The sequence below is a fragment of the Grammomys surdaster genome, unplaced genomic scaffold, assembly GCF_004785775.1.
Source record: "Grammomys surdaster isolate TR1022 unplaced genomic scaffold, NIH_TR_1.0 125977, whole genome shotgun sequence".
Classification (NCBI taxonomy): domain Eukaryota; kingdom Metazoa; phylum Chordata; class Mammalia; order Rodentia; family Muridae; genus Grammomys; species Grammomys surdaster.
Window position 1 is genome coordinate 1771706 of NW_021620793.1, and position 24905 is coordinate 1796610.

General features: G+C 50.9%; 1 protein-coding gene across 9 annotated transcripts; it reads right to left on the reverse strand.

Moving 5' to 3' along the window:
* Positions 1–254: 254 nt before the first annotated feature.
* On the reverse strand, positions 255–24112 carry Szrd1 (SUZ RNA binding domain containing 1). Of its 9 annotated transcripts, XR_003709560.1 has the most exons (5): positions 24028–24105; positions 7543–7592; positions 5775–6029; positions 3761–3863; positions 2972–3080 (listed from the first exon to the last, which is right to left on the reverse strand). XR_003709560.1 is itself a non-coding variant. In XM_028753995.1 (4 exons), the coding sequence occupies exons 1-4, from the start codon at positions 24076–24078 to the stop codon at positions 2978–2980; spliced, it is 456 nt and encodes a 151-aa protein (XP_028609828.1). In that variant the 5' UTR covers positions 24079–24112; the 3' UTR covers positions 255–2977. The 9 variants fall into 9 exon arrangements, 8 of the variants coding, with proteins under 8 accessions (XP_028609828.1, XP_028609827.1, XP_028609832.1 ...); XM_028753995.1 differs by lacking the exon at positions 3761–3863 and having other exon boundaries at positions 255–3080; positions 5775–6026; positions 24028–24112; XM_028753994.1 differs by lacking the exon at positions 3761–3863 and having other exon boundaries at positions 255–3080; positions 24028–24104.
* Between the last annotated feature and the right edge of the window lie 793 nt (positions 24113–24905).

A 24905-nucleotide genomic window follows, 5' to 3' on the forward strand; every position in this document is an offset into this window, starting at 1 on the left:
ACTGGATGTCAGTGAAGCCCCGCCCCCACCCCTTCTCCACCAAGTATGTGTGCAGAGAGAGCGCCTGCATGCCTCCAGGTTTGAGTCTGAGTCAGGACTCACTGAAACCCTGTCCAGGGGACTTGGGAACCCTACACTGATGGACTTAAGCCAAGTACCCCAAAAAGCCTCAGCCTCTGCAAGAGCAGGAACCCCTCAGGGCTGGACAAGCAGCCACAGTATGGGATAGGAAGCCAGAAATGAGGACAAATGTCTGACAAGTTTAAAACATGTATTTAAAATACAATTTATAAAATGCTTAATCTGCCGACTCAGGAGCCCGCGGTGGGGGTTGGGGTGAGGAGCTGCCTGCTACACCAGCAGAGCAAGACTGCAGGGTGCGGCCTCCCTCCCAGTCCCTTCTGTACAGATGCCCAAGGGTCCCCCCCTGGGGCCATATGACCAGAAGCAGGACCCCAGAGGTTTTCTTGAGTCTCTGCTTACCAGGGAGACTGGATGCAGCCCTGCCGGCCCATCCCTGAGCACAGCACCCCCAGATGGGGCATAGCAGGGTATGGCAGGGCAGGACAGGGCTAGGCGGGACAGGTGGGCTCTGGAAGGGGCTGATGGCAGCAGATAGGGTGTTACCTCCTGCCTGCAGGTGGGGAGCACCCTGACTGAGGGGACTGAGAAGGGCTGGTCACCAGACCGGGACCCCCAGCTCCTTTGGTTATAGGCTGACATCAGAGTAGTGGCTCATGGGAAGCGGTTAGCTGGAAGGGCTGAGGCCTGGCTCATGGGGTCCAGGAAGAGCTGGGGGACAGGACAGTACCATGAAGGCAGACAAGTGGGCAGCAGCCTCAGGTTCCTGCCCTTCATCCCCCTGGGGATTTCCAAGCCAAAGCCTGCAACTTACTTAAAGACAGAAAGAAAGAAAAAAAAAAAAGCACTTATGGAGTTATAGACAACTACAAAAAAATGGAAAAACACACACACACACAAAAATAAACCCCACAAACACACACAAAATCCAAACCGTTTCCCACGCCCCCTCCCCCAACACCAGTCTGTTTTTCTTCCTTTCTTTCCTTCTTTAGTGGTGCCGGCCAGCTCATCTAGGAGGCCGAAGGCATGACTGCTGGTGGGCATGGGGAGGCGGGTGCACTGTGGGCGGGGCCTTCTTTGGCCAGACTGAGATGGGAGAGCCACACTTGTAAGCTCTCAACGCGCAGATGCCGCCCGCCCTTGGCTTTCACTAGAGGGGACCAGGCAAGCAGGGTTTCTGCACCCTTCTCCAAAGAAAGGACAGTCTGTCCTCCAACCAAAACCACTAACCCCTGTGGGTGGGCCTAGACTCTGAGCTAGCAGCCAAGTTCCTCCCTACCCTGGGGGTGGCCGGCCCTCCTACTGAGGCTCTGTTCCTGCTCACTCGCAGATGGCCCCTGGTTTCAGGCAGGTCTAAGGGCTGTGTTGGGGAAGATGATGTGGGCCATTGCTACAGGGCACAAGCCAGGGGAACCGAAGGTGGTGTGATCCTGCAAAGCTCACCACCTTGGCCGCTATTGCTGCCCTAATCCCACACCACCCACTCCCAAACCTGAGTACTGCTCAGGACAGGGGAGGCCATCAGGTTGGCCGCGGGCTAAGGTGAAGTGCACTGGAGACCACACAGCCCAAGAGCACCCAGTGGGACAAAGCCACCCTCTCAAGCCTCTCCCAAGAGCCAAAGCAAACCTCCAGGCTCGGGGACAGAAACGGCCTTCATGCCAGCCTTGCTCTGTTCAGGAAAGGGACCTCTGAGGAACCTGTTTGCCATCTGCCTTTGTAATGCAAAGTCTGTCTTTCACGATGCTCCCAGGTGCTCTAGCCCCACCCATTTCACCAGGCAATGTTCCAGTACAGTCTCTGAGCCAGGGCCAGCCACAGATCCTTAAGCATTCCATCCAGTCTTGCTGGAGGGGACAGGCCTCTCTACCTTCTGACCACTCCAGGCATAGGCCTGAGCTTCTCGAGCCAGATTCTCTCCTGGGCTTGTGCTGACAGCAAACACTGGACAAGTGTCACCACTGCCTTTCTGAGCCCAGAGTCACTCTGTGCCCTCCTCTAGAAGCAGCGAACCTGGCTGGTAGGGAGCCAGCCCACCCTGAGGGGCGTGGGAAGGGGAAGCCCATTGCCTTCCCCATCTCTCACAATGCTAACGTGGGGTCATCCCCTCCCCAGGCTCTCTGAGCTATCTCTAGGCAACTTAGCTGGGACTCAGCTGGAGGAAGGTGATTCAGGCACAGATGCTCATCTATGGGGGGCTCCCGAGCCCGCCCGGCCTCTCTTCTGGGCGGCAGTAGGAATACAGAAGCTAAGCTCATCAAAATCCTATTGGTTAATGTTTCTAGCAAATTTCCTAGAAACATCTTTTAAGTGACTACTAAACTACCCTTTCTCAATTAAAAATTCATTAAACTGCTAAAACCCTTCCATGCACTTTTTCTTGCAAATCAGATTATTTGTATAAACAAACAAAAATAGGAAGAAAAAAAAAAAAGAAAGGATATTTTCAATGGAACTTACTTTTAAGTGATGGCGACATGCACTTGGGGTGGGTGGGGGAGTTCTCATTTGTGTTGTGAAATCCCAAATTAATGAGCATGATAAACTGTTATTGCTGGCACCGGCTTTACCCCAAGTGGCCAAGTGGCACTGTCTGACCCTCTACTCTGAGTCCTTGGTAGGTTCCCCTAACCCTCCCCTAATCCCCACCCTTTCCCTTTCTATTGACTTGGGACAGCCCTTGTCAACAGGCCAATCACAGTGGGAAGGGGGGAGGCAGAGGTCACAGTGCGCGGGGTTCAAGGTCACAGTGGGCGGAGCAAGGGGGATCACAGTGCAAGTAAGTCAGGTTATTCCCTCTGCTCAAGTCCAGACGTCTGCCACAGCAGTGCGACCCATGGCAGACAATCCAGGAGGCGATGGTGGCAGCAGCGGCATCCTTTCTTGCCTGCATTTATCTGCGCTGTTTGAAGCCTTGTGACCCATCAGGACCCAATGGCTGTCTGATCACATTACTGGGCTGCCTGCTGTCTTCGGGTTGGGAGATCCTGGTTGGCCTAAAGGAAGATAAAAGGAGGGCCTTGAGGGCAGGAACGATGGATGCCGGGAGTCTTTAGCGTACGTCAGGCTGAGTGTGGGGCACACGAGCATAGGTGCACGTGTGGCAGAGGTCATCAGGTACCGTCCTCTACTCTTCACTCCTTCAAAACAGGGGCTTTCACTGAGCTTGCCTAGAGCTCCCCAGGGCTCAACTGTGGTACCCCACACGCCCTGCTCCCCACCCAGTGCCAGGGTTAGTCACTGCAGCCTTGTATGGCTTTTATGTGGGTGCTGGAGATTCAAACTGGGGTCCTTGTGCTTATGCTGCAGGGACTACAGAGCCACACCCAGCCTGAAGTCCCTGGACCTTAAAATCAACCCATGGCTGAGGTTGAGGTTACCAGCCAACTTCAGCTACTGTGCCTATTTCTTTGACAAGCAGACTAGAGCATGCATTTTCCACTTTGGCAGCTCCATGTGGGAAGGAGAGAGTGGTCCATGGTCCACCTTCTAGTGAATACAGCATCCCCACCCCCTGGTCATGTGCCATTGCTTATCTGTAAGCAGAGGGGGTGCATACAGCCCATCCCTCGGAGGGAGGAGTGGCCATGAGCATGGCATCTTCCACAGAACCAACTACTAAGACTGTTCCAGGGTCGGGCCCCTAGCCATGAGCTCAGGAGTGAGCTGCACCCACCTGGCTGACTCCTGTTTCCCTCCAAACCACGAGGCTAGCTGCTGACTCCTAGTACTAGAGAAGACAGAAGGAAATGGACCTTCCCACTCCAGACAGGTGCAGACTAAGAGGAGAGAACAGAACGGATGTTCCTTCAAAACAACGATGGCACTAGACATGGTGGCACATGCCTGTAACTGCGAGGGAGGCAGAAGAACCCAATGCAAGGCTGCCTAGGCTACACAGTGAATTACGCCAGCACGTGTGATAACTTGGTTTCAAAAGGCCAAAAAGCAAATGGACCATGGTGGTGCATGCCTTTAATCCCAGCACCTGGGAGGCAGATGCAGGTGAGTTCAAGGCCAGCCTGGTCTACAGAGCAAGTTCCAGGACAGCCAGGGCTACACAGAGACCCTGTCTCTGGGAAAGAATAGCCAGAGAAAGCCCTCAAACCAGAGGACTGGGGAATGCTCAGAGGCTGGCTGCTTGACTAAGCTTGTGCCTAAGTGTGCGCTCCCCAACACTGGGAAGAAAGAAAGAAGATCCTATTGTGGTGTGGCTGTAACCACCAGAGAGGCTAAGGCAGGCCAGCCTAGGCTACCAGGTCAAACAGTGTCTCAAAACACCAATATTAAGGACTGGACAAGGGTCTTCGCGCAGAGCTTGCCTGGCATATGTGAGGCCCTAGGTTTGGTTGTAGTTCTGTGTACAGCAGGTAGGGGAGGACAGCTGTAATCCCAGCAGACAGGAGGTAGAGACAGAGGGATAGGCAGTCAAGGTGGTTATTTCTACAACAGTGAGTCTGAGGCTAGCCTAAGCTAAATGAGACCCCGTGTCAAAAACAAAAAACAGATTTGTGTGTGCCAGCACCTGCCTCTTCCTCAATCTTCACCCACGTGGTCCCTATTTATTATGTGTACAGTGTTCGGTCGGCATGGGTGCCTGTATGTGCATACGTGATGCCGAAGAGGGCATCAGATCCCATTACAGATGGTTGTGAGCCACCACGTGGTTGCTAGGAAACGAACTCAGGACCTCTGGAAGAGCAGGCAGTGCTCTTGACCACCGAGCCATGTCTCCAGCCTATCCATACTTTATTTAAAACTTATTGTATGTAATACGTGTGTACCCCAAAGCCCAAGTACAGAGGTCAGAGAACAACTTGCAGGGGCTGATTCTCTCTCCACTGTCACTGTGAGGGTTCCAGAGACTGAACTTGGGTAGTCAGGCTTGGCAGCAAGTGCCCTTAGCAGCCAAGCTGCATTGGTAGCCTGAGCCCAGCTTGTACCTGGGTGCTGGGGTCCTAAGGCAAGTCCTCAGAACTGTAGAGCGCGCACTCCACTGAGCCTCGTCTCTAGCCCCCAGAGGCAGGGGGTTTTGTGGCTCTGGCTGTTCTGACAGCTCACTATGTAGACTAGGTTGGCCCGAAACTCACAGAGGTCTAACTGTCTCTGCCTCCTGAGTGTTGGGATTAAAGGTGTGTGCCACCACTGACTAGCTCCAAAGGCATGTTTAACAATTACTATGTCATCAGAGAGTAACACAATACAAATCTAAATCAAAAAAGAAAGAAAAAAGAGAAAAAAAAAAAGAAAAAATTGAAAAGAGACACAAGTGAAAATTACTGCAAAACTTGCATGGGGCTGCTGGAGACACAGGCAGATACTGGGTTCTTCTGGGGCCTGGGCAGAATTCAGCACCTTACGGCCATTTGCTCACTGCTAAGTACACGCTCAACGCTGGTGGGCAAGGCAGAATGACCCCTACCCTACTTCTGAGATCAGCCAGCAGGTTAAGTGGTTAGAACATGTGCAGCTGACAGAGCTAACTGGAAGCCCATCCTTTGACCTTGCAGCCTGCACTCTGTGGGGGCCATCGGCCACCATACTTGACACCTGACAGCACCCTAGGCTGGAGAGAACTCCACTACACTGCTTGGCTCTCAAGCTAAGGACCTCAGTTCGATTCCCAGAACCCACATGAAGGTGCCCAGCAGGCCGGTTCCTCCCCTGCCACTGGCGGCAGCTACACTCACCTGTCCAGGATGGGTTTCTCCTGCTCCTCCTCAGGGCTGGCACTGCCTAGGATCCTTCTCCGGGCCTCTGCGTACTCTGCCTCCCGCTGTGCTAGGGACTTGACAGGAAGGGCTGGCCTGCTGGTGGAGTTGGGGCTGCTCACCACACCGTTGCTGGTGGGCCTCTTGAGGATGCGGATCTGTGGAGGGGGCCCCGTGGGAAGGCTATCGTCTTGAATCACAATGGGCACTTTGGGAGGAGATTTGGATTTCCTGCTGACAAAGAGCAAACACAGCTTCAAAAATCCCACCATGAGCAGAAGGCCCATCCGAGCCCCACACCCTCCTCACTGTCTCCTCCTTCCTACTGACTATCCCCCTGGCCCGGGACCAGACAACTGTACTCCCACACCTCAGGCAGGACAGCAGCCTTGCTACCAGCCCTCCAGGGCACAGAGCTGCTCCAGAGACCTAGCACTGCATGCCACCACCCTGTGGTCCTGGGACTTCCTCTCTATGTGCTTAACAGGTCCAGCAAGCACCATTTTTGCCTTTGAGGCCAAAACATTTCACACCCAGAATTCAATGACTCTGATAAACTCCAGCTTCCCTACACAGACCAGAGTGTAGGAGGCTGGGGAACTGGGGAACCCCTCAGCCCAGGTCTCCCACAGTGTGTGCTCAAAATGAGACAATACACAGGCACCTGCTGTGCCACCCAACTTGGCACCAAGCAAGACAAGATTTACCAAGCTCTCTCTGCCTTCTGGCGAGTGACCTGTGCCTCTCAAGAGACAGGCTACACCAGACCAGCAAGTTCCCTCCACACAGGAGCCTTTGAGCAGAACTCTCCCTTACCAGGGCGCTCTGCTCTACTGGGCAGCGGCGGGGCTGGGATGAAATGGCTTGGCAATGCTCAGAGAGAAGCATTGTCCAAGGCTGGTAGATATGCACATCAATGCCAGGTGGCCACAAGCAGAGGTGACACTCCCCAAACACAGAGAGGCCCAACAACACAGGGAGGGAGCAAACAGAAGCCACAGATGAGAACAGGAGCAAGGCAAGGAGAACACCTACACCAGCCACCGGGCCGCCTCAGCTCTTGGTCATAACCACCGAGACCACCACCAGGGCCTCAACTGTCAGGAGGGTGGAAGCTACGTGCTCTGTGTTGGATGCAAGGGTCCTAGGTGGGTGGGGATGACATGGAAAGGGGCCTGGAACCATGGGGAGTTCCAGCAGTCTGACCACAACAGCAGGGAGTCTGGAAAGCCAGTGAGGACTCCCAGAATCCCCTGGGGGATGAATGTAGTCAGTTCTCTCTGCTGCTTGCCCCTGTTACCTACTCTGAAACCCACTAACCGCACTACACAATGGTGAGAAAACAATCTCTAAAGATTCCCCAAGGACTTCCTAGAACCTTTCCTTCCACGATATCCTCATAATACACTAAACGGTCAGGCTGTCAAGGACACAGAGGGATTATCTGTCCAAACTCTTCATGTCACAGAAGACACCAATATCCATAGGGAGAAGCAACTACCCCAACACTTCGGAGCCACTGAGCACAGCCACACATAAACCCAAATCTTGTCACCTCCCTCTTTCCACCAACCTCACACAGGGTCTCACCCCAAAGCCTCAATCCAGCGTCCTTGTCGCCTACTGGAAGGGAAGAGCTAGCTGCCCAGGAGCCTAACCACTAACACTAGCAGCCAGCTGGGGACCACTGCCTGCCCAGCTCTCCAGCGGCAGGAGCAGGAGCCCTCATGCCAGACAGCAGCCTTACCTCTCCTTTTGTGTGATCTTCAGTTTTTTTTCCAACCGTCTGTCTATTTCCTAGAGGAAAAAAATGTATATAAAAGTGGAAAAAAATCTCTCTCAAATGAAACCTTAAGTCTTTATTTTTCCAAGCTAAGGGCAGTGTCTTCTCTCTAGGCAGGGACTTGGTTGTGTCTTTCAGCTAGACCTGAGGTTTGGGGACCTGGCTCCCTCTGAAGTTCCATCTCCCCTTAGCCCCATGAGCACAGCAAGAGTTCTGAACCTCATCATTAGGTGGGTTTTTTGTTTTGTTGGGTTTTTTGCACAGCCTCCAGCCAGTCTCTGTTGTCTCCTTCAGACTCACTCCAACTTTCTCAACACATAGCTAACCAAGCCATCTCCCCACTCAGGCGCTCAAGGACATCTGAGCCCCGCCTCTCCCATCCCTCCAATCTACCCTTCCTGTCTGCACTAGAACAGGACTGACATGTCAGTGCCCAGGCCACATATGTCTACAGCATCCTCAGCCCCTCACGCCCAGGGGCGGCCTCCTCTTCTCTGATCCCACCAGTGCGTTGAGCGCCTGCCCCCTGGCGGTTAACTCTCCTTTTTACATCCCTTCACGGCCACATGTGTCACCTGGTTCATAAGTTAGTTTGTACCGACACATGAGCTTTCTGTGGCCGGCATTGAGGGAAAGAGTAAAGAGAAGCCTGCTCTTTCTCTCCAAAGTGGCCCACAGAATCTGAAGGTGACTCAGAGGAAAGAGTTCTCACTGGAACTGATTGTCACAAAGTCATTATTGTAGAAAAAGGTAAGAAAAGAGCCTGGGGAAGAGCAGGTGAGACTCATCAATACATTTAGGCGCTCATCTCCCAGAACCTCGGCCTGCGGCAACCTCTGTAGCTAGCTAGAGAACTCCAGCTACCTGCAAGCAGAGTGCACAGAGCTAAGTCTGCATCTCCAGGCTCCGGGTCTGTCCCTCTCTGACGACCAGAGCAGCTAGCTCCTGGAGAAGGACTGTGTACTCAGCAAGTATTTCTCTCAAGAGTGCCTCTTAGCCACTGGCTACTTTGCTGGCAGGGGATCTGACAAGGTCAAGACATTTTTGGTTGTGACGACAGTGGAGGATGACAGTGGGGGCTGCTCCTGGGTGGAGACTGGGTACTGCCAAGTGCCCTGCAATACAGGACCTGCTGTGTTCTGCTCAGCACTGTGTGCTAATGTCCTGAGAATGTCTGTGCTCTGAGTACGGAGGCAGTTCAAGCTGGTCAGTCCCATCCATCTAAATCCTCTCTGGCTCACCTAACGATTGCCTGGGGAGGGAAATCAGTGTTTAGCAGACAGACAGCTGATCATCATGAACTGAACCTGGTGTTCAAGCCACTGGTTGAGAGTCCGACAATCTGACCAGCTTCCTTTAATGGTGTTTTCTAGAAGGTTCCCCACCCCTTTCCTAATTTGTATCTCTTCCAACAATACAAAATTATACTGTCTGAAGCTACATTTAAGTACAAATATTGCCACTCATTTCAGCAACAGCATCCTGTGTTGCTGAGGCACAGGCAAGTCTCTGGGGCACCTGGCAAGGCAGGAAAACCTTCGGACTTGGCTGGAACCCAGCTGTGCCCGTCTGTGCCCATGCATAGAGAACATACAGTAAGAAAGTAACGACAACACTTTGACAGACACAGAATCTACACCAAGCATAGCTTCTGACAGAACTAACTGTGATATAGTGTCATTTCAAGGGCAAATCCAGTGCCTTACACTAGCTCAATGCTTACTCCTCACGGTTTCTCACTCTTTGTGAGTGTCGGCTGTGTCTGAGTGTGTTTAACAGCAGGCATGTGCTGTGCCCGTCGCCTGGTCTGGAAGACGTCAGATGCAACTGGAGTCAGACGTCTGTGAGCTGGCCTCTGTGGCTGCTGGGATTTGAGCTGTGGTCTTCACGGTTGAGCAGAAAGTGCTCTTAACTGCGGAGCCACCTCTCCAGTCCCAACCTCTTTCTTTACTAAGTCTCCCTGCTGATTCCAGCTTCTCATCTTAACACATTTTTAGCATCTGTGAAATTTAAACTCTCAAACAGGATTGAAAGCCAGAACTTGTCTCAACCAAGGTAAGAAAGAGCTCAGTGTTATTTGCAGGGACACACCTGGAGCAACAAAGGGGTGGCAGGCCACTAAAGAGCACTGGTCACAACTAAAGACAGGGACAGGCCACTGCCAAGGCTTGGCTGACAATCGTACTATTTTAAGAAATTCCCAATTAATGATTTTTACAGGGGAAAAATATTAATCGGGTGATTCTTACTTTCCTATTGCTGCAAAGGTCAAAGGACACAGGCAAGCTGCTCAGATACCCTTCTTCTCTAGGGCTACAGGAAAATCATCTGCCCAGTACCTGCACATGGACCTGCGTGGAAAGAAGCCTTAGATCTGAGCCAGTCATTCCCCAAGCCACGTCATGGGCGCTGCCACATCACGGACACTGCCACGTCACGGGCACTGACGGGCACTGGCACGTCACAGGCGCTGCCATGTCAGCCATCCCGATGGGCAGCGAAGCCAGGGTGGCAGATGGGGGGTGGGGGTGTCCCTGTCAGGTCACAGAATGAGACACAAAGCTGAGCTGCTCTAGTGACATGGAACTGAAGGAGAAAAGCTCATTCTAGGAGGGCAAGAGTATGGAAGGGCCTCACCTAGCCGACTTTTTCATTTTAATTTCTCGTGTGCTTTACCTGCATTTTCTGTGTCCTGGGAAGCCGGGTGGCGGTGTGGAGGATGGAAAGACAATGATTCTGCTGTTAAAGCACTGGCTGCTCGTCCTGAGGGTCCAGGTTCAATTCCTACCACCTACATGACAGGTTCCAATTGTCCCAAGGGATCTAATGTCCTTTTCTGCTCTCCACCGGCACCATGTGTGCACACAAGTGTATATACACACAGACAGAGACACCCACACATGTAGTAATTGGCAGGGTGGCACACAGCTTTAGTTGCAGTCAGAAACAGGTGAGCCAGCCTGGTCTACATAGCAAGTTCCAGGAGAGCCAAGCTAAATATATAGGAAGAGTTTGTCTTGATAAGTAAGAGCTCTTGCTGGGCGGTGGTGGCGCACACCTTTAATCCCAGCACTTAGGAGGCAGAGGCAGGTGGATTTCTGAGTTCGAGGCCAGCCTGGTCTACAGAGTGAGTTCCAGGACAGCCAGGGCTACACAGAGAAATCCTGTCTCGAAAAAACAAACAAACAAACAAAAAGATAACTAAGAGCTCTCTAAAGCTTACCATTTACCGTGTACGTGTTTGTCATGGTGTACGTGCAAAAAGCAGAGACTATCTCCAGGACAGCCTCTTCTCCCTTCTCTCCTCTCTCCCTACTGTGTGGGTTTCAGGGACCACTCATCCAGCCGAAGCCAGAGCCTTCACTCGTCAGGCCACCTCAGCAGTCCCGGCCTACTTTTAACAAGGGAGACAAAAGGGACCGTGGTCTGTATGAAAGGCAAGGATAATTACAACCCAAGGTTTGCTCCTGTATCATTGAGAGGTGGCCAGAGCCAGGTATGGCGGCTTATGCCTGCAATCCTAGGACTGAATAGACTGAGGTCGATGTTCATGAGTTACAGGTCAGCCTAGACCACACAGTGAGTCCCAGGTAAACCTGGGCTACAGAGTGAGACTCTAAAGCAGAAAATAAAAAAACAAACAACAATGAGCTGCAGAGATGGCTCAATGGGTAAACTGAGGACTTGAGTTCTAATCCCTAGCACCCAAGTAAAAGCTGGGCAGTGTTACAAGCCTACACTCTAGTCCTGGCGTGGAGATGGTCAGACCCTAGGGTGTGCTGGGCAGCTAGTCCAGCTGATATGGTGAGCTCAGGGTTTAGAGACCCTGCCTTACAGAAACATAAGACGGAGGTTGTGGACCAGACATGGGGGTCACAATGTGTAATTACAGTGCTGTGCTTGGGAGGAGGAGAAAGAGTTGCCACAAGTTCCCCACCAGTCTGGAGTGTATGGGCAGACTCTCACAAAATTCAAACCGGGCTGAAGAGGCTGCTCTAGAGGAGGCCCTGAGTTCCGGCATCCACATCAGGTGGTTTACAACTCCTTCAACTCTAACTCCAGAGGATCTGAAGCCCTTGTGACCTCTGGAGGCACCTGCATGCATGTGTACATACTGGTTACACACACACACACACACACACAAACACGCACACACACACACACAAATAATAAAATAAATCTTAAAAAATAAAAGAGGAGCCGGGCAGTAACCGGCTACAGAGAAACCTAGTTTCAAAATGCTAAATAAATGAATAAAGAAATAAACGGCTCTGTGATTAAGAGCACTGGCTGCTCTTCTAAGTCATGGATTCTATTCCCAGCACCCACATGGTAGCTCACAGTCATCTACAATCCATCAGTGCTCTATTCTGGTGTGCAGACATACAGACAAAACGCTCACATATAAAATAAAAAAGTATACTTATGAACAAAAACCCCACAAATCCCCAACACCCCTCCGTACTACCCTGCCACCAAAACCCAAACAAGCAAACAAAGTGCTACAAGGTGTCACTGAGAGGAACTCAGTAAGTCGAGAAGGAGGAAAGACAGAGATCCAGGCTACGTAGGTCCCAGTGTGAAGAGCAGCACGGAGACAGCCACAGTGCATCTTAGATAGGAAACTCAGGAAACTGTCATCGGTTTACCCAGGGGTGGAGCCCTGCGTGACTGTCAAACCAGCCCCGCGCTCACAGGAGACAGCGAGTAACCCAAACACTCCCCACTCACTCCACAAGGGTAGGAGGGAGTGCCTTGTCCTTTCTGGGGCTTGAACTGCTACTCCAGCTCTGTAGCCATGTTCTCCACCTCTGCCGCAGTGTCCAGCCAAGGAGGATAGTAGCTGCCCCAACCCACAGAACCCCCTTGTAACTACTGCAACCCACCTAACCAGAACAGTCCCACAAGCTGCTTCCAATGAAGCTCTGGCTCCAGATTAGAAAGTAACCCTTTTTTACTGGCGATCTAGGCAGTAAGTAACTCTTCTTTGTCTTTGTCAGTTTCTGGCTTTCTCATACACTTGAGGAATGATTGCTGACCTTGAGCTTCCACAGTTAGAATGCCCCCATGTCTGCAGTTTACATGTTGGCCAGCAACAGACACTGGCTCAGACTGGCTGGGTTGGCTGTCCCTGTTCATTCTACCTTCTCTGGCAGCCCCATCCTTGGGAGAGCACCCAAAGTTTTGGCACCTCAGGTTCAAAAATTTAGCAAATGTCCAAAATAGTCTGAATTATAAATACTGGTACATGTGCTTTTGATGCCTTTTTAAAAAATTACAAAAGCACACCTGGGAGAAAAAGTCAAACTATATATGGGCTAAGTTAAAGCCAAAAGCATACTTTAGGGGATTGACAGAGACGGTCCAAGGGGCTGAGGCCACAGGTCCACTATGTGCCTTTCAGTACAGACTTGGGCAAGCCTGTTTTCCATTCCATTTCCTATAACACATCTCTCCCTTCTTTGTTACTCCCAGAGTGAGAGAAAACATTCCACGTTAATTAAGTGGGTCACTACAGGGCACAGGATCCGGCCCCGTCTCTCCCGAGGAAGTCTAGGCTTTGGCAGTGCCTTTAGCATCCTTCTACTCTGCTTCCCTCAGGAGGGCGAGCTGGGGAGCATCATCTGTGGAACCCTGCTGCAGCAGATGCCCTCGGTCCTGGGCCGAGGTGAGCAGGCCAGCTGTGCTGATGGACAGAGCCAGACAATGGGAGCAAACCACAGACGCTGTGTGTTGTGGCAAGTGGTCCTGAGTGGAGAGCAGGACACATGGACAGGATAGAAGCAAGAACAGGAGCCCGAGAAACAGGAGAGAGGATGAAAGGTTAATAGAGGTAGAGGAGGAGAAGACACCTCCCGAAGGGCGACGCTTCAGAACAAGTTTTCTTAGCTGAAACCCCCTTCCCACCAAGGCACTCAGCTCTCAGGGTATCTGCTCTGACCCAGCATTGGGGAGCCCTCTGGACATTCCCCTCTGCCCTAGCTCTCTAGCTGTGCACCTCTCAAGCTGGGGTCCACACTGAGGTCACTGTTAAGTGCCGAATGCACACCAGATTTCCCACTTAATTCAGAATGTGGATTAGTGTAGTTATAATAGTCTAATGATTAAAAAATTTAATTAATTTTACATTATACATATGAGAACCTTCATGGTATGTAGCTACCACCTGTGTGTCTAGTAGCCTGTGGAGGCCAGAAAAGAGCATCAGATCCACTGGAACTGGAGTTACAGGCTATTGTGAGTCACCACATGGATTCTGAGAATTGAACCTAGGTTCTCTGTAAGAGCAACAAGTGTTCTTAACCACTGAGTCACGTCTCCAGCTCCATAAACATCTTTAACATGGATTACATGATGGAATAGCATCACTTTTGATCTACTGAGTAAAATTTAAATGATTAGGCTGGGTATGGCAGATGCTCTGTAAGCGTAAGGTCAGCCTGGTCTACATAGCAAGCTCTAGGGTTATATGATGAGCCCATCTCAAAACCCTAAATAAATAAACAAATAAAGTGAATAAATAAATAAATGCCAGGTATGGTGACGCATACCTTTAATCCTAGCACTGAGGAGGCAGAGGCAGGTGGATCTCTGTGAGTTTGAGACAAGCCCGGTCTAATTAACAAGTTCCAAGACAGCTAGAAGAACATAATAGTCTATTTCAAAACATAAGAAAGAAAGAAAGAAAGAAAGAAAGAAAGAAAGAAAGAAAGAAAGAAAGAAAGAAAGAGAAAAGAGAAGAAAAGAAAGAAAGGAAGAAAGAAAGAGGGGAGGGAGGGAGGGAGGGAGAGAGAAACAGACAGACAGACAGACAGACAGACAGACAGACAAACTGTAGCACCAGTGGCTCACATGCACTGTCCTCTGAACATGGCTTTACAGTCTAACAGAAGTATAAGATGTGGTCCACCAGCAAGGGGAGGGCACTGTTTACTGAGGGCTGCATATCAGCCTACAGTAGCAAGCAAACTTTCCCGGTACCCACTACTGGTGTAGGCCCTGCCTAGCTTCAATCAAGCCTAATTCCTACTCAGCCAAGGAGATCACAGCTGCCAGACTCATAGATTTTGAATCCTCAATCCCTCAGCCTCCCAAAAGCACCCAACTGTCTGCAGCTTCTTCTTGAAGAGCTGTTTCTTGGCCCGTATACTACTCTCTAGAGCCTGTCTCTCCCCAAGAGACTTTTTCTCACCCTCTGACCCCTCCCCTCCCCTCCTGTACTCTCCTGACCTCTAAGTGCTGGAGGTCTCAAAGTCCAGACCCCTCTGCTACATCCACCTTGGCTGTCCTTGGAACTTACTATGTAGACCAGGCTGGCCTCAAAGAGATCCACCTGCCTCTGTCTCTCAAGTGCTGGGGTCAAGGGCTTGTGCCACAATGCCTGCCTGCTTGCATGCCTTAGTTTTAATAAATTTATCTTACACATGTGGAGGTTCTCGCCTTCTACCACATGGATCCTACTACCTGCCTCAACCACTGAGCCTTCTCATTGACCCAGGGTTGGTTTCTTTTTGAGATTGGGTCTTGCCTGTAGGGCAGGCAGATCTCAAACTCACAGTAATCCTCTGCCTCAGCCTCCCAAGTGCTGGGATTACAGACATGTGCCACCATGTCTGGTTATAGTGGCCATACCTCATGTAGGTCCACAACTTTACAAACACTGACAGATATTTGGGTGACAGATGGGCTCTCCCACTCTTAGATATAAACTTATGACTCCGCCCACCCAAGCCCACTTCCTCCACCATCACAGCCACTCAGACTTGCAGCAGCTCTACGGAAGACCGATGCCCTGTTTACAACAGCAGTTCTTGGTTGGTACTGTTTTCAATACACACTACACCTTCTTCACAGCAGTTGTTCAAGTCACCAGCAGACACTGGCTCCGCCGTTCCACCTATATTCCCCATAGCAGCCAGAGTGAGACTTGAAACTGACCCTGGCTTCCTGCTGCAAGGCAGTACCACCTAATGTCCCCACCAAATCTGGAGCTCCAGTGCCTTTGACCTCATGGGCCATTCTCCCTCCCCATTTAGCCACCACATGAGCCTCCATTGTTCCCCAGACAAACACAATTCCGCTCCAGCCTCAAGGCTCATCTACGCTCAGTGTCCCCGCCTGGAATGCCCTGGTAGGGCACAACTCTTTCCATACTGAAGTCATCTTTTATTTTGTCCTGGAATTTTTTGGTTTTTTGAAACACGGTCTCTACGTAGCTCTGGCTGTCCTCAAACTCAGAGATCCCCTTGTCTCTCTGGAACTTACAGCACCCCTTCTGCCTCGGCCTCCCCAAACTGGAGTTTTAGGTGTCGCAACCTCACAGCAGTCCTGTTACCTTTCTCCTTCTCAGACCCAGCTTTATAAGAGGTACTCCGCCTCAGTCGTTCATGCTTCCCGTACCTTCTAAACTCACTTGCCTTTCTCTGCAGGTGCACACATAAAACACGTCAGGGGTCTCAACCAACAGAGCGCTGTAGCTGACACCTCACACTTGGCCCGGAGCCTTCCAACAATGCCTGACACACCAGTCTGCTAACAGTCCTTGTGGAGCAATTTTGAAGCTATCCTGGTTTTAGATGTAAGGGAACCGACTTTGAGAGGTTATGTCACAACATAGTTCCAGTGTGGACTGGAGCCAGGATCAACTGGGTTTGTCAGTGTCCAAGAGGTAACTACACAGTTTCAGACTGGAGCTGAGGTTGGCCGGGGGTGCAGCTCAGAGGCAGAACATAAGGTAGGACTCGATGAAACTGTCCAATTCCCTTCACTGTGTGTGTAGACTGTGTGTATGTATTCCTCCGTGGGACAGCAGGCTCTGCAGCGTCCACTGTGGCACATCCTCTGGTCACTATCTTCAATCTCTGCTTCAACATAGGTGCAGTCAATCAGCCTTGCTGCACACGCATTGACAAAGGACATACAACTAGTGACGGAACCGACCGGCTTCTGCAGGTTCCAGTGAGCCCAGGTTTCTTTTCTTTTTTTTTTAAAGATTTATCTATTTACTATATATGAATACACTGTAGCTGTCTTCAGACACCCCAGAAGAGGGCATCAGATCTCATTACAGATGGTTGTGAGCCACCATGTGGTTGCTGGGATTTGAACTCAGGACCTCTGGAAGTGCAGTCAGTGCTCTTAACCACTGAGCCATCTCTCCAGCCCGAGCCTAGGTTTCTTAAGAAAGGGCAGGATGACTGACTTCATGGCCAGCCAGCCAGGCAGCAGCTAAGGAAATAGCTCTTCAGCAGAAATTTAAAAGGAGCCCAGCGGAGAGGGCCTCAGAAACTAAACTGCAGCCCAGACACAGTGGAATGTTTGCCTTCACGGCTCAGTGTGGGAGGGAATCCATGCAGGGCAAACAGAGCAGGGCAAAGTCTCTAGCACTCCACTTTGTGGGCTTGTTTTACTGTCTGTTTTTCACACAGCACTGGGCAGCTGTGCAGTAGGAACCCGAGACAGCGAGCACGCGAGCCCTTGGCATCTCAGGACCTGTGAGCCTTTAACAGCTCTGCGCTGCTCTGCTCAGCACAGCCCTCACCCCAGCCTCACTCTCCAGCCTCAGGGCCAAACCTATCAAGTCAGGGTTACAAAGGAGAAGCAAGCAGAGAGAAGGCAGGAAGCTAGCTGCCCCAGATCAGGCCTGGCACGAATCCACGGGCTAAGTGGCTTCTGTGGCCACACTGGGACAAAGTGTGAGGAGCCCATTCTTCCTAAAGGAGGCATCTCCACTGCGCCCAGTGACTGTCAGGTGGGTGGGCTTTGGAGGACGAATCAAGTTACTAGCACAACACCTCCAATTTTATTTGCACACCCAAGGGTGCTCTTATCAAGTCCAGTTTAGAATCAATCGGTGGCACTGGGCAGGCAGAAGAGAAGACAAATGAGCCACAAGACACACAGAGGGTACCCCAGAGGAGAGAGCAATCAGGACCCATGTGAAGGCACTCAAACCTAATCCTGAGCAAAAAAAAAATATCTATCTCTTTTTCACCTGGTCAAGTGTGAAAAATGGTATGTCAAGCCTGAAGGCTGAGGCTGAAGGATCACAAGTTCAAGGCCCACCTGGGCTACACAGTGAGACAAACTAAAAAAAGGAATGGTTTAAGATTCCAAGCAGCCAGCCCCTCAGTGGGGCAGTCACTGTTGTGGGTGTTAACGTGGGCTCTCCAGCACTGGGCTCAACTCAGCCCTGTTAAGAAGCAGCTCAAGCAAGCCCAGGTGAGACCACGGGGGACCTTCAAAGACCCAACACAAAGCATGCTGAAGCACCTCACCAGTTAATTACCCGGTGACAAGCCAATATAACCAGGACAAGGTGCAGGACTCAAGGGTCCTGGGGCTAGAACTGACCTCATGGCTTCCTTTCTTGGAGCAGGGACAAAGCAACTTCCACCCTAGAGGTTGGTGGCAATGAGCAGTAAGGTACACTCAGACCGACTGTAGTGAGCTCACTCCACTGTTTCACAACCCTTCCAGAGGAGGGTCGGAGTGTCTGTTCACCAATGAGCCATGCAAACAGGCAATAGGAGCAGGCCCGCCAGCTGGAGGATCAGCGGTGCTCTGTAAGCTGATGCTCTGTGAGCCGTAGCTGCAAGTCTGACCCTCAGGGTCCGTAAGGAACGACCAGCCTGACCTCAACAGACTCGCACACAAGTCGCCCCAGCACCAAGACTCCTACTGTCCACATTGACCACTCCCTGGAGAGCAGAGTGGGTTACTTCCTGCATACAGGGAGACAGCTCAGCAACAGGGACAAGATCATGTGCACACAAACCACTGATGGGATTTGTTCCCTAGATTTGTGGAGTTTGGTTTCTTACTCTTAATGTTTGGGACCAACATCCTGCAGGAACAAGATGTTAGGCAGCTGTGTGTCAGAGGCTAGCAGAGTTAAAACTATTTACGTAAGGAAATCTCTGGGGTTACTAACAGAGCTACTGATGGCATGCCAGGTGGTACTCTTCCCAAGCCCCAGTCCTAGGCCCCACCCACTACCCAAGAACAACAGCGGGGATGGGAGGAGAGGGGGGCTTTGGCTATGAGCTCAGAAGTACTTACATTCCAAGTATAATCCCTCATAACACAAAAAGAAAGCATAAATTAGTTTTTAAAAAATGTTGTACTTTGGTCACAACCAGGTAAAATATTTAAACTCAATCTCTTCCTAGGAAACCAACATGTCAGTCTCAGTCTTGACAGGAGAAAACTAACACACGCCACTGAGGGAAACATTCAGAAAACACTGTGCTTTATGGAAGCCAGCTACCTGCGTCAGCAAGGACTGCTGCTCACTGAGGGGCCAAAGTCCTCTAGAGGAGGACTACTAAGAGGGCTGGCCCCAAGAACATGTCTGGGTCACTACATCTCAACAATAGCAACTTTCTCTTTCACCGACAGATTTAGAGAGAGGCTTCTCTCTTGCAGAAGGAAAAGCCCTCGGCAACCACAGCAGCTCCTTCCAGAGCCCAGAGCCTGCTGACAACAGGGCCCATGCAGCCCCAGTGAAAAGGACAGGGATCCACTGCTGAAAAGTCCCTCAGTACTCTCCTTTCTCCAAAGGCACAGGAAAGCAGATTTCTTTCCAGAGGTCATGTTCAGCCAACTCACAGCCATCATGTCTCAACTGGCCAAAAGCTCTACAAAACAAAACCCCCTTCAGAGAACCCTGCAGGTCCCGAAACGATGGGAAATGCTGGGGCCTTCAGGCCTGGCAGAGCTGGGTGCCCAGACTAACTCACCTATGTCTTGTGCCCACTACACAGTCAACTACACACACTCCAAGACAACAGAATAAAACAAAACACCTTGTACAATACAGCCATCCCTCTAAAGGAAAAGGCACAGATTTTATCTCTTAAATGAAAAACCAACTCCACCTTGCCTCTACTAAAAAGGAGGGCGGAAATAGGGAGACAGCTATTTAAAGCTTTCCACTGCTTTAAGGACAACGTTGCAGCTCCCAGAAGCAAGTTCAAATCGCCCCTACAAACCTCTCTGGCTCCATCTTTTTCCACTGAGTCCTGCCAACCTCAGTGTCTCCAGCCAAGAGGAAAGCTTGCAGTGTGGCCCGCTCTCCCGACTCCGCCTCATCTGTGTGTACACTGGCCACGCCATCACCTGCCCGACGACCAGACACTGCGGCCCGCTCGACTTTCAAATCTACTTTTATTGTTCCTCTTCCCCCACCCCCACCCCCAAGACAGTCTCCCCGTGTTGCCCAGGCTAGCCTCAGACTCATGACCCTCTTGCCTCAGCACCCTGAGCCTTAAGATTACAAGTGGGCACCACTATTCTTGACTTTTGGTCTTTCAAAGTTTGTGTGGACATCGTCTCCTGCACAAGACCTCTGGTCCCAGGCATGGCACCCACTTGTTCACCTTCTACACAGTGTTGCTGCTCCTCTAACTCTGGACAGTGCCCCAGTGCCTGGCACACAACTGATACAGTGTCTAAGGATGCTTTCTCACAGGGCCAAACATCACTGATGGGGCAATGACTGCTCACAAGAGTAAGTAAACATACATCTGAATTCTCAACCCAGAAGACTAGTTACCTAGTTATCCCTTAACTTGCACAAGGCATTTTCTTGGGCCTGGAAATGAGCTCAGGAGTAGACAGATCTCTTGCCTGTCATACAGGAGACCTTGGGTTTCACTCTTGGTTCGGGCAATATGTAAGGGGGCGGGGGAACTGATATAGAGGCACACAGCTATGATTCTAGAGGCAGGAAGATCTGAGTTCAAGGTCAGCCTGGGCTTAATAAAGACCCTGCTTTTAAAAAGGAGCCTCAGGGTGCTGATGCCCTGTTCAATCCTGGGAGGCCATGAGGTGGAAGGAGAGCCAACTCTTCCAAGCTCTTCTCTGACCTCCACACACAAACTCCCCAAAACACACACAAACAATAAACAAGTGTGAAAAAGATAAAGGTTCTTCCCATTAGCTGCTTAATTTGAGGGAAAAAAAATCAAAAGAAACTCTAGGTATATAGGGAAAGGTCGCAGTGCTTCGCAGCCACCAGCCTAGCCCCACTGTCATGCCCTTTCTAGCTGAGGTGATTCATCAACAAGAGAAGATAGACCACTTTCCATGTGTTTCTTTGTCTAAACAAGTGGATGTATAACTAGCTTCAAACCATCAGAACCAAAGCGGAGTGTAGTGGTACACACCTTTAATCTCAGCAAAGTAGGTGGATCTCTGAGTTTGAGGTCACCCTGGTCTACAGAGTGAGTTCCAGGATAGCCAGGGCTACACAGAGAAATCCTGCCTTGAAAACCAATTGCTGATCTACTTTCTGGGGCAGGAAGATGTCTTCAGATTACAAACTGCTCTCACTGCCATCTGAGACTTGCTGAAGATAGAGGCCACAGGTCAAAGTCTGAAGCAGGAGGGAAGATTCACCTCAGGGAGTGCCTGTGCTTGGTTAGCAAGCAGAGCCCGGGTCTGACCCTCAGGGCCCTCCCTATCAATAGACCCGAACAGACAGTGACCCGTCTCTACTCTGTCACGTCCCCACCTGCACATTTGAAAAGAAGCATTTCTTGGTGAAAGGTAAGTCATACTATCTGAACCGTCTTTAGAGCGTGGCTGTAACTTCTCTGAAGGACACATACCAAGGAGCGACTGTTTAGTAGGAAGCAGTCACTGAGGAGCAGCAGCCTGGTTAAAAGACCACCTGAGGTGATCCTTCAAGCCGGCCCTTCCATCAGTGGAACGCCACTCTACCCTGGCTACTCTGAAGACACTCAAGGGGAAGATGACGTCAGATCCTGAGGTGTCGAGAGCCAACTCTGTTGTGCTGGAGGGCAGGATCCTCTGCATCTGCAGAGGCTGGACACTCACTCTTACAACCAGCCAACTCCCAGGCTCTGCTCTCTCTGCTTCCACCCGTTTGCTTCTGCTTGCTGGCTTGCTTGCTTGTTTAGGCCTTTCTGTTTTGGAAGTCAGGCACATTGAAAACCCATTGCGGGAAGGGAGATGGTAATGTAAAGCCAAGAATCTTTACACCAGCAAGCACCTGCAGTCAAAAACGAGGCGAGTCCACTGGATGCAGTGTGTGTGCGTGCTGTACCCTCCTCACCCTTCTCCTTCAGACCGGCATTACTCAAGGGAATCAGCATGACAGCCTTGAGCCGCCAGGGGAGACGTGTGTAAGCCCAGCACCTGGAAGGCTGAATCTGAGTACTCTCTGCATTGGAGGCCAGTCTTCACTACAGTGTAGAAACCCGACATTCACAAACAGCACATCTTCAAATAAAGACCTGAAGCCAGGTACCTGGGAGGCAGAGGCAGGTGGCTCTTTTAGTTTAAGGAGAACCAAACCTACACAGTGACTGAGGCCAGCCAGAGCTACACAATGAGACCTTATGTGGTGGTGTGACCGAGAATCTAGCTCCCTTAGATTCTCATGTTTGAATGCTTGCTCTCCAGTTTGTCAACTCTTAGAGGCATTATCTTGGTCAGGGGTCTCTTCACAGTGAAAAGACAGGAACTATGAGTCTCTGTCCCAAACAAACAAACAAACTAAAGCAAACATATTAAAAATGTAGAGCAGGGGTAAACAAGTGGCCACCGCTCTTGCAGAAGACTAGAGTTCCCTTCCCAGCACCCCCATCAAATGGCTCACAGTGGGCTGTAACCCCAGCTACAGGAGACCCATGACTTCTGGTATCCTTGTGCACCCACAGGTCCATGAGCACCCTCATTTTCTCTGGCAGTAGTGGCGCGTGCTTCCAATCCCAACAGTCCCCTCAGGAAGCTGAAGCAGGCAGAGCTCTGTGATTTCCAGACCAGCTGGTCTAAAGAGCAAATTCCAGGACAGCCAAGGTAACACGAAACCCTATCTTTACAAAATAAGTAAAATAAATAAAAATCAGAAAAAAACCCCAGGTTTTTTTCTTTCCTATTTTTTTTAATACAGGAGGAGGTGACATAAGGGGTGACATTCCTCCTAGTGGCAGGCCATAAATGCCTCTACCGGAAATTGCGCATTTTCTGGCAGAAGTCACTACAGCACAAACTTCCTAACAGGCAGCACACACTCAATATTGGTGGAATGAATAAATACCTAAACGACACCTGTTACTCTCTAGAAAAATCTTATTTATTGAGTGTGGTGGCACATGCCTTTAATCCCAGCACTCTGAAGGCAGAGGTAGGCAGACCTTTGTGATTTTGAGGCCAGCCTGGTCTACCTGGTGAATTCCAGGATAGCCAGGGCTACATAGAGAGACCTTGTCTCAAAAACACCAAAACCGAAACAAACACTTTCTTGATTCAATCGGAATGTACCTTAAAACCTCTACTAAATAGTCTCTGAACCAAGCTCTCCTTCAAATGCTCGTTAATGCTAAGTGGGGAAACATCACCAATCTTTCGAGAAATGCTGAACTAGCGGAAAAAAACTTCGAGGCCAAGTTTCAACATTCCTATGAATACACACCACTGCTGCGCTGGTTAGAAGCGCCAGGGGCAGACAGACCCAGCTCCACCTCTATCCTGGTATATGTGACTCTCCACACATTAAGCTTTTGAGGTGAATGTCACCGGAGCCCAGCATAGCACAGGAGCGGACACATGGTCACCAAAGAGACATTTCCGTCTCCACGAGGGTTAGCGTCGAACCTCAAACTCTGAAATTACCACGATAATCACGAACCTAACAGACGAGCTCTTACTTGGGATAATTTTTCCTTTACCTATAACTTTTGGAGGCAAGCAAAAACTCCCAAATCATACTGATCGGTAATCTCCCCTTCTCCTCGCAGGCATGAGGCTTTTCTAAATCACACCCTTCTTCCTTTCCCTTCCCTCCACCCAGTCGAACGTAGTCCGAGATCCTCCCCATTGCGCAGATCTTTGGGTGGGTCCCGGGGAAGAGCGGATGCTTGCAGAGTTTAGGGGAGCTCTGCTGAGATCCCCGGGAGACTCGGAGTAAAACTGAAAGAGGAAAAGGGAAAAGAAGAGAAAAACCCAGACTCGCTCACCGCGGCGGAAGGTGCACAGCGGCGGGGGATTTCGGCCAAGCGCCCAGTGGTCCCAGAGGACACATGGTCGCTTGCTCCCCGCTGTCTCGGGGCCTCACCCCGCTCTTCCTCCGAGCCAGGCACGCCGCCCGAGCCCCTCCCTTACCAGACAGAGCTCAAGTACTTTAAAATGGTCCCTGGAGCACGGGGACCAGAGAGAGTTGCCCCGGGGTAGAAGGTGGGGCGCCCTGAGCAACGCGCACACCGCTGGGCGGAGAGGCACCCGGCAAAGGTGGAGGGAGAAATGGAACGCGGCCCCTTTAAGAGGCCTTCACGGCGCTCCGGGACCGGGGGCCTCTCTTCCACCTCCGACCCGGTGTGGGAGGCCCTTCCTTGGGAAAAACTATCCCCAGACCCGCTCCCCGGAGGCTTCCCTCACGCCAGGTCCACCCGGCCCTGCCGCGGGGCGGCAGCTCCTCCTTACCCCGCTGTCTGCCGCCTCCTCCCAGCTCTCAGCGACCTCCTCATCTTCCATCTTACTCGCCGCTTTCCCTCCTCCCCCAACCCCTCCCCGCGCCTGCGCCTTGAAGCGCGCCTGGGTCGCGGGCGGAGGCACGCAGGGCTTTCCTCAATGGACCACGCCCCCTCACTCAGCCCGGAAGAGGCTTCAGGCCAGGCCCTTAAGTAGCCTGGTCTGCCATCTTGGAAGAGGGCAGCGAAGTCAGATCGACCTCCATTTTTCTTGAGGTCAACACGCCCGCGGAGTTACTGAATGAGAGTTCAAGTGACGTTGAACCTGCTCCAGTTCGGGAACTGTGTACTCTGGAACCATCTTTTCTCAGGGCAAGCAATGGTTGGAAAAAAAAAATTTTTTTTTCAAAAGTTGAATCTAACAAAAAAAAAAAGTTGAGTCTAAGTTTTTCTAAGCTACAAGTTTTGTGTTTGTTCTACAATAGTCTGGAAACATTTCTATACTTCCCCAAAGAATTACAAATATCTCTCATACGTAAAACATTGTATTGTTTCTATTTGATACAGTGAAATTATCACATTTTTTTTCTCATAAAACAGTATTCTAGGGGCTGGAGAGATGGCTCAGCCATTAAGAGCACTGGCTCCTGCAGAGGACCCAGGGTCAGTTCACAACCATGCGCTGACTTAAACTCTAGGGGACAGGATGTCCTCATCTGGCCTCTGTAGGTACCAAGAACGCATATGGTGCACAGGCATACAGATAGACAAAACATGGCCAAGGACTTTAATCCTAGCACTGGGAAGACAGAGGCAGGTGAATCTCTGTGAGTTCAAGCAAGGCCACCCTTGTCTACCTAGTGAGTTCCAAACTAGCCTAGGCTGCATAGT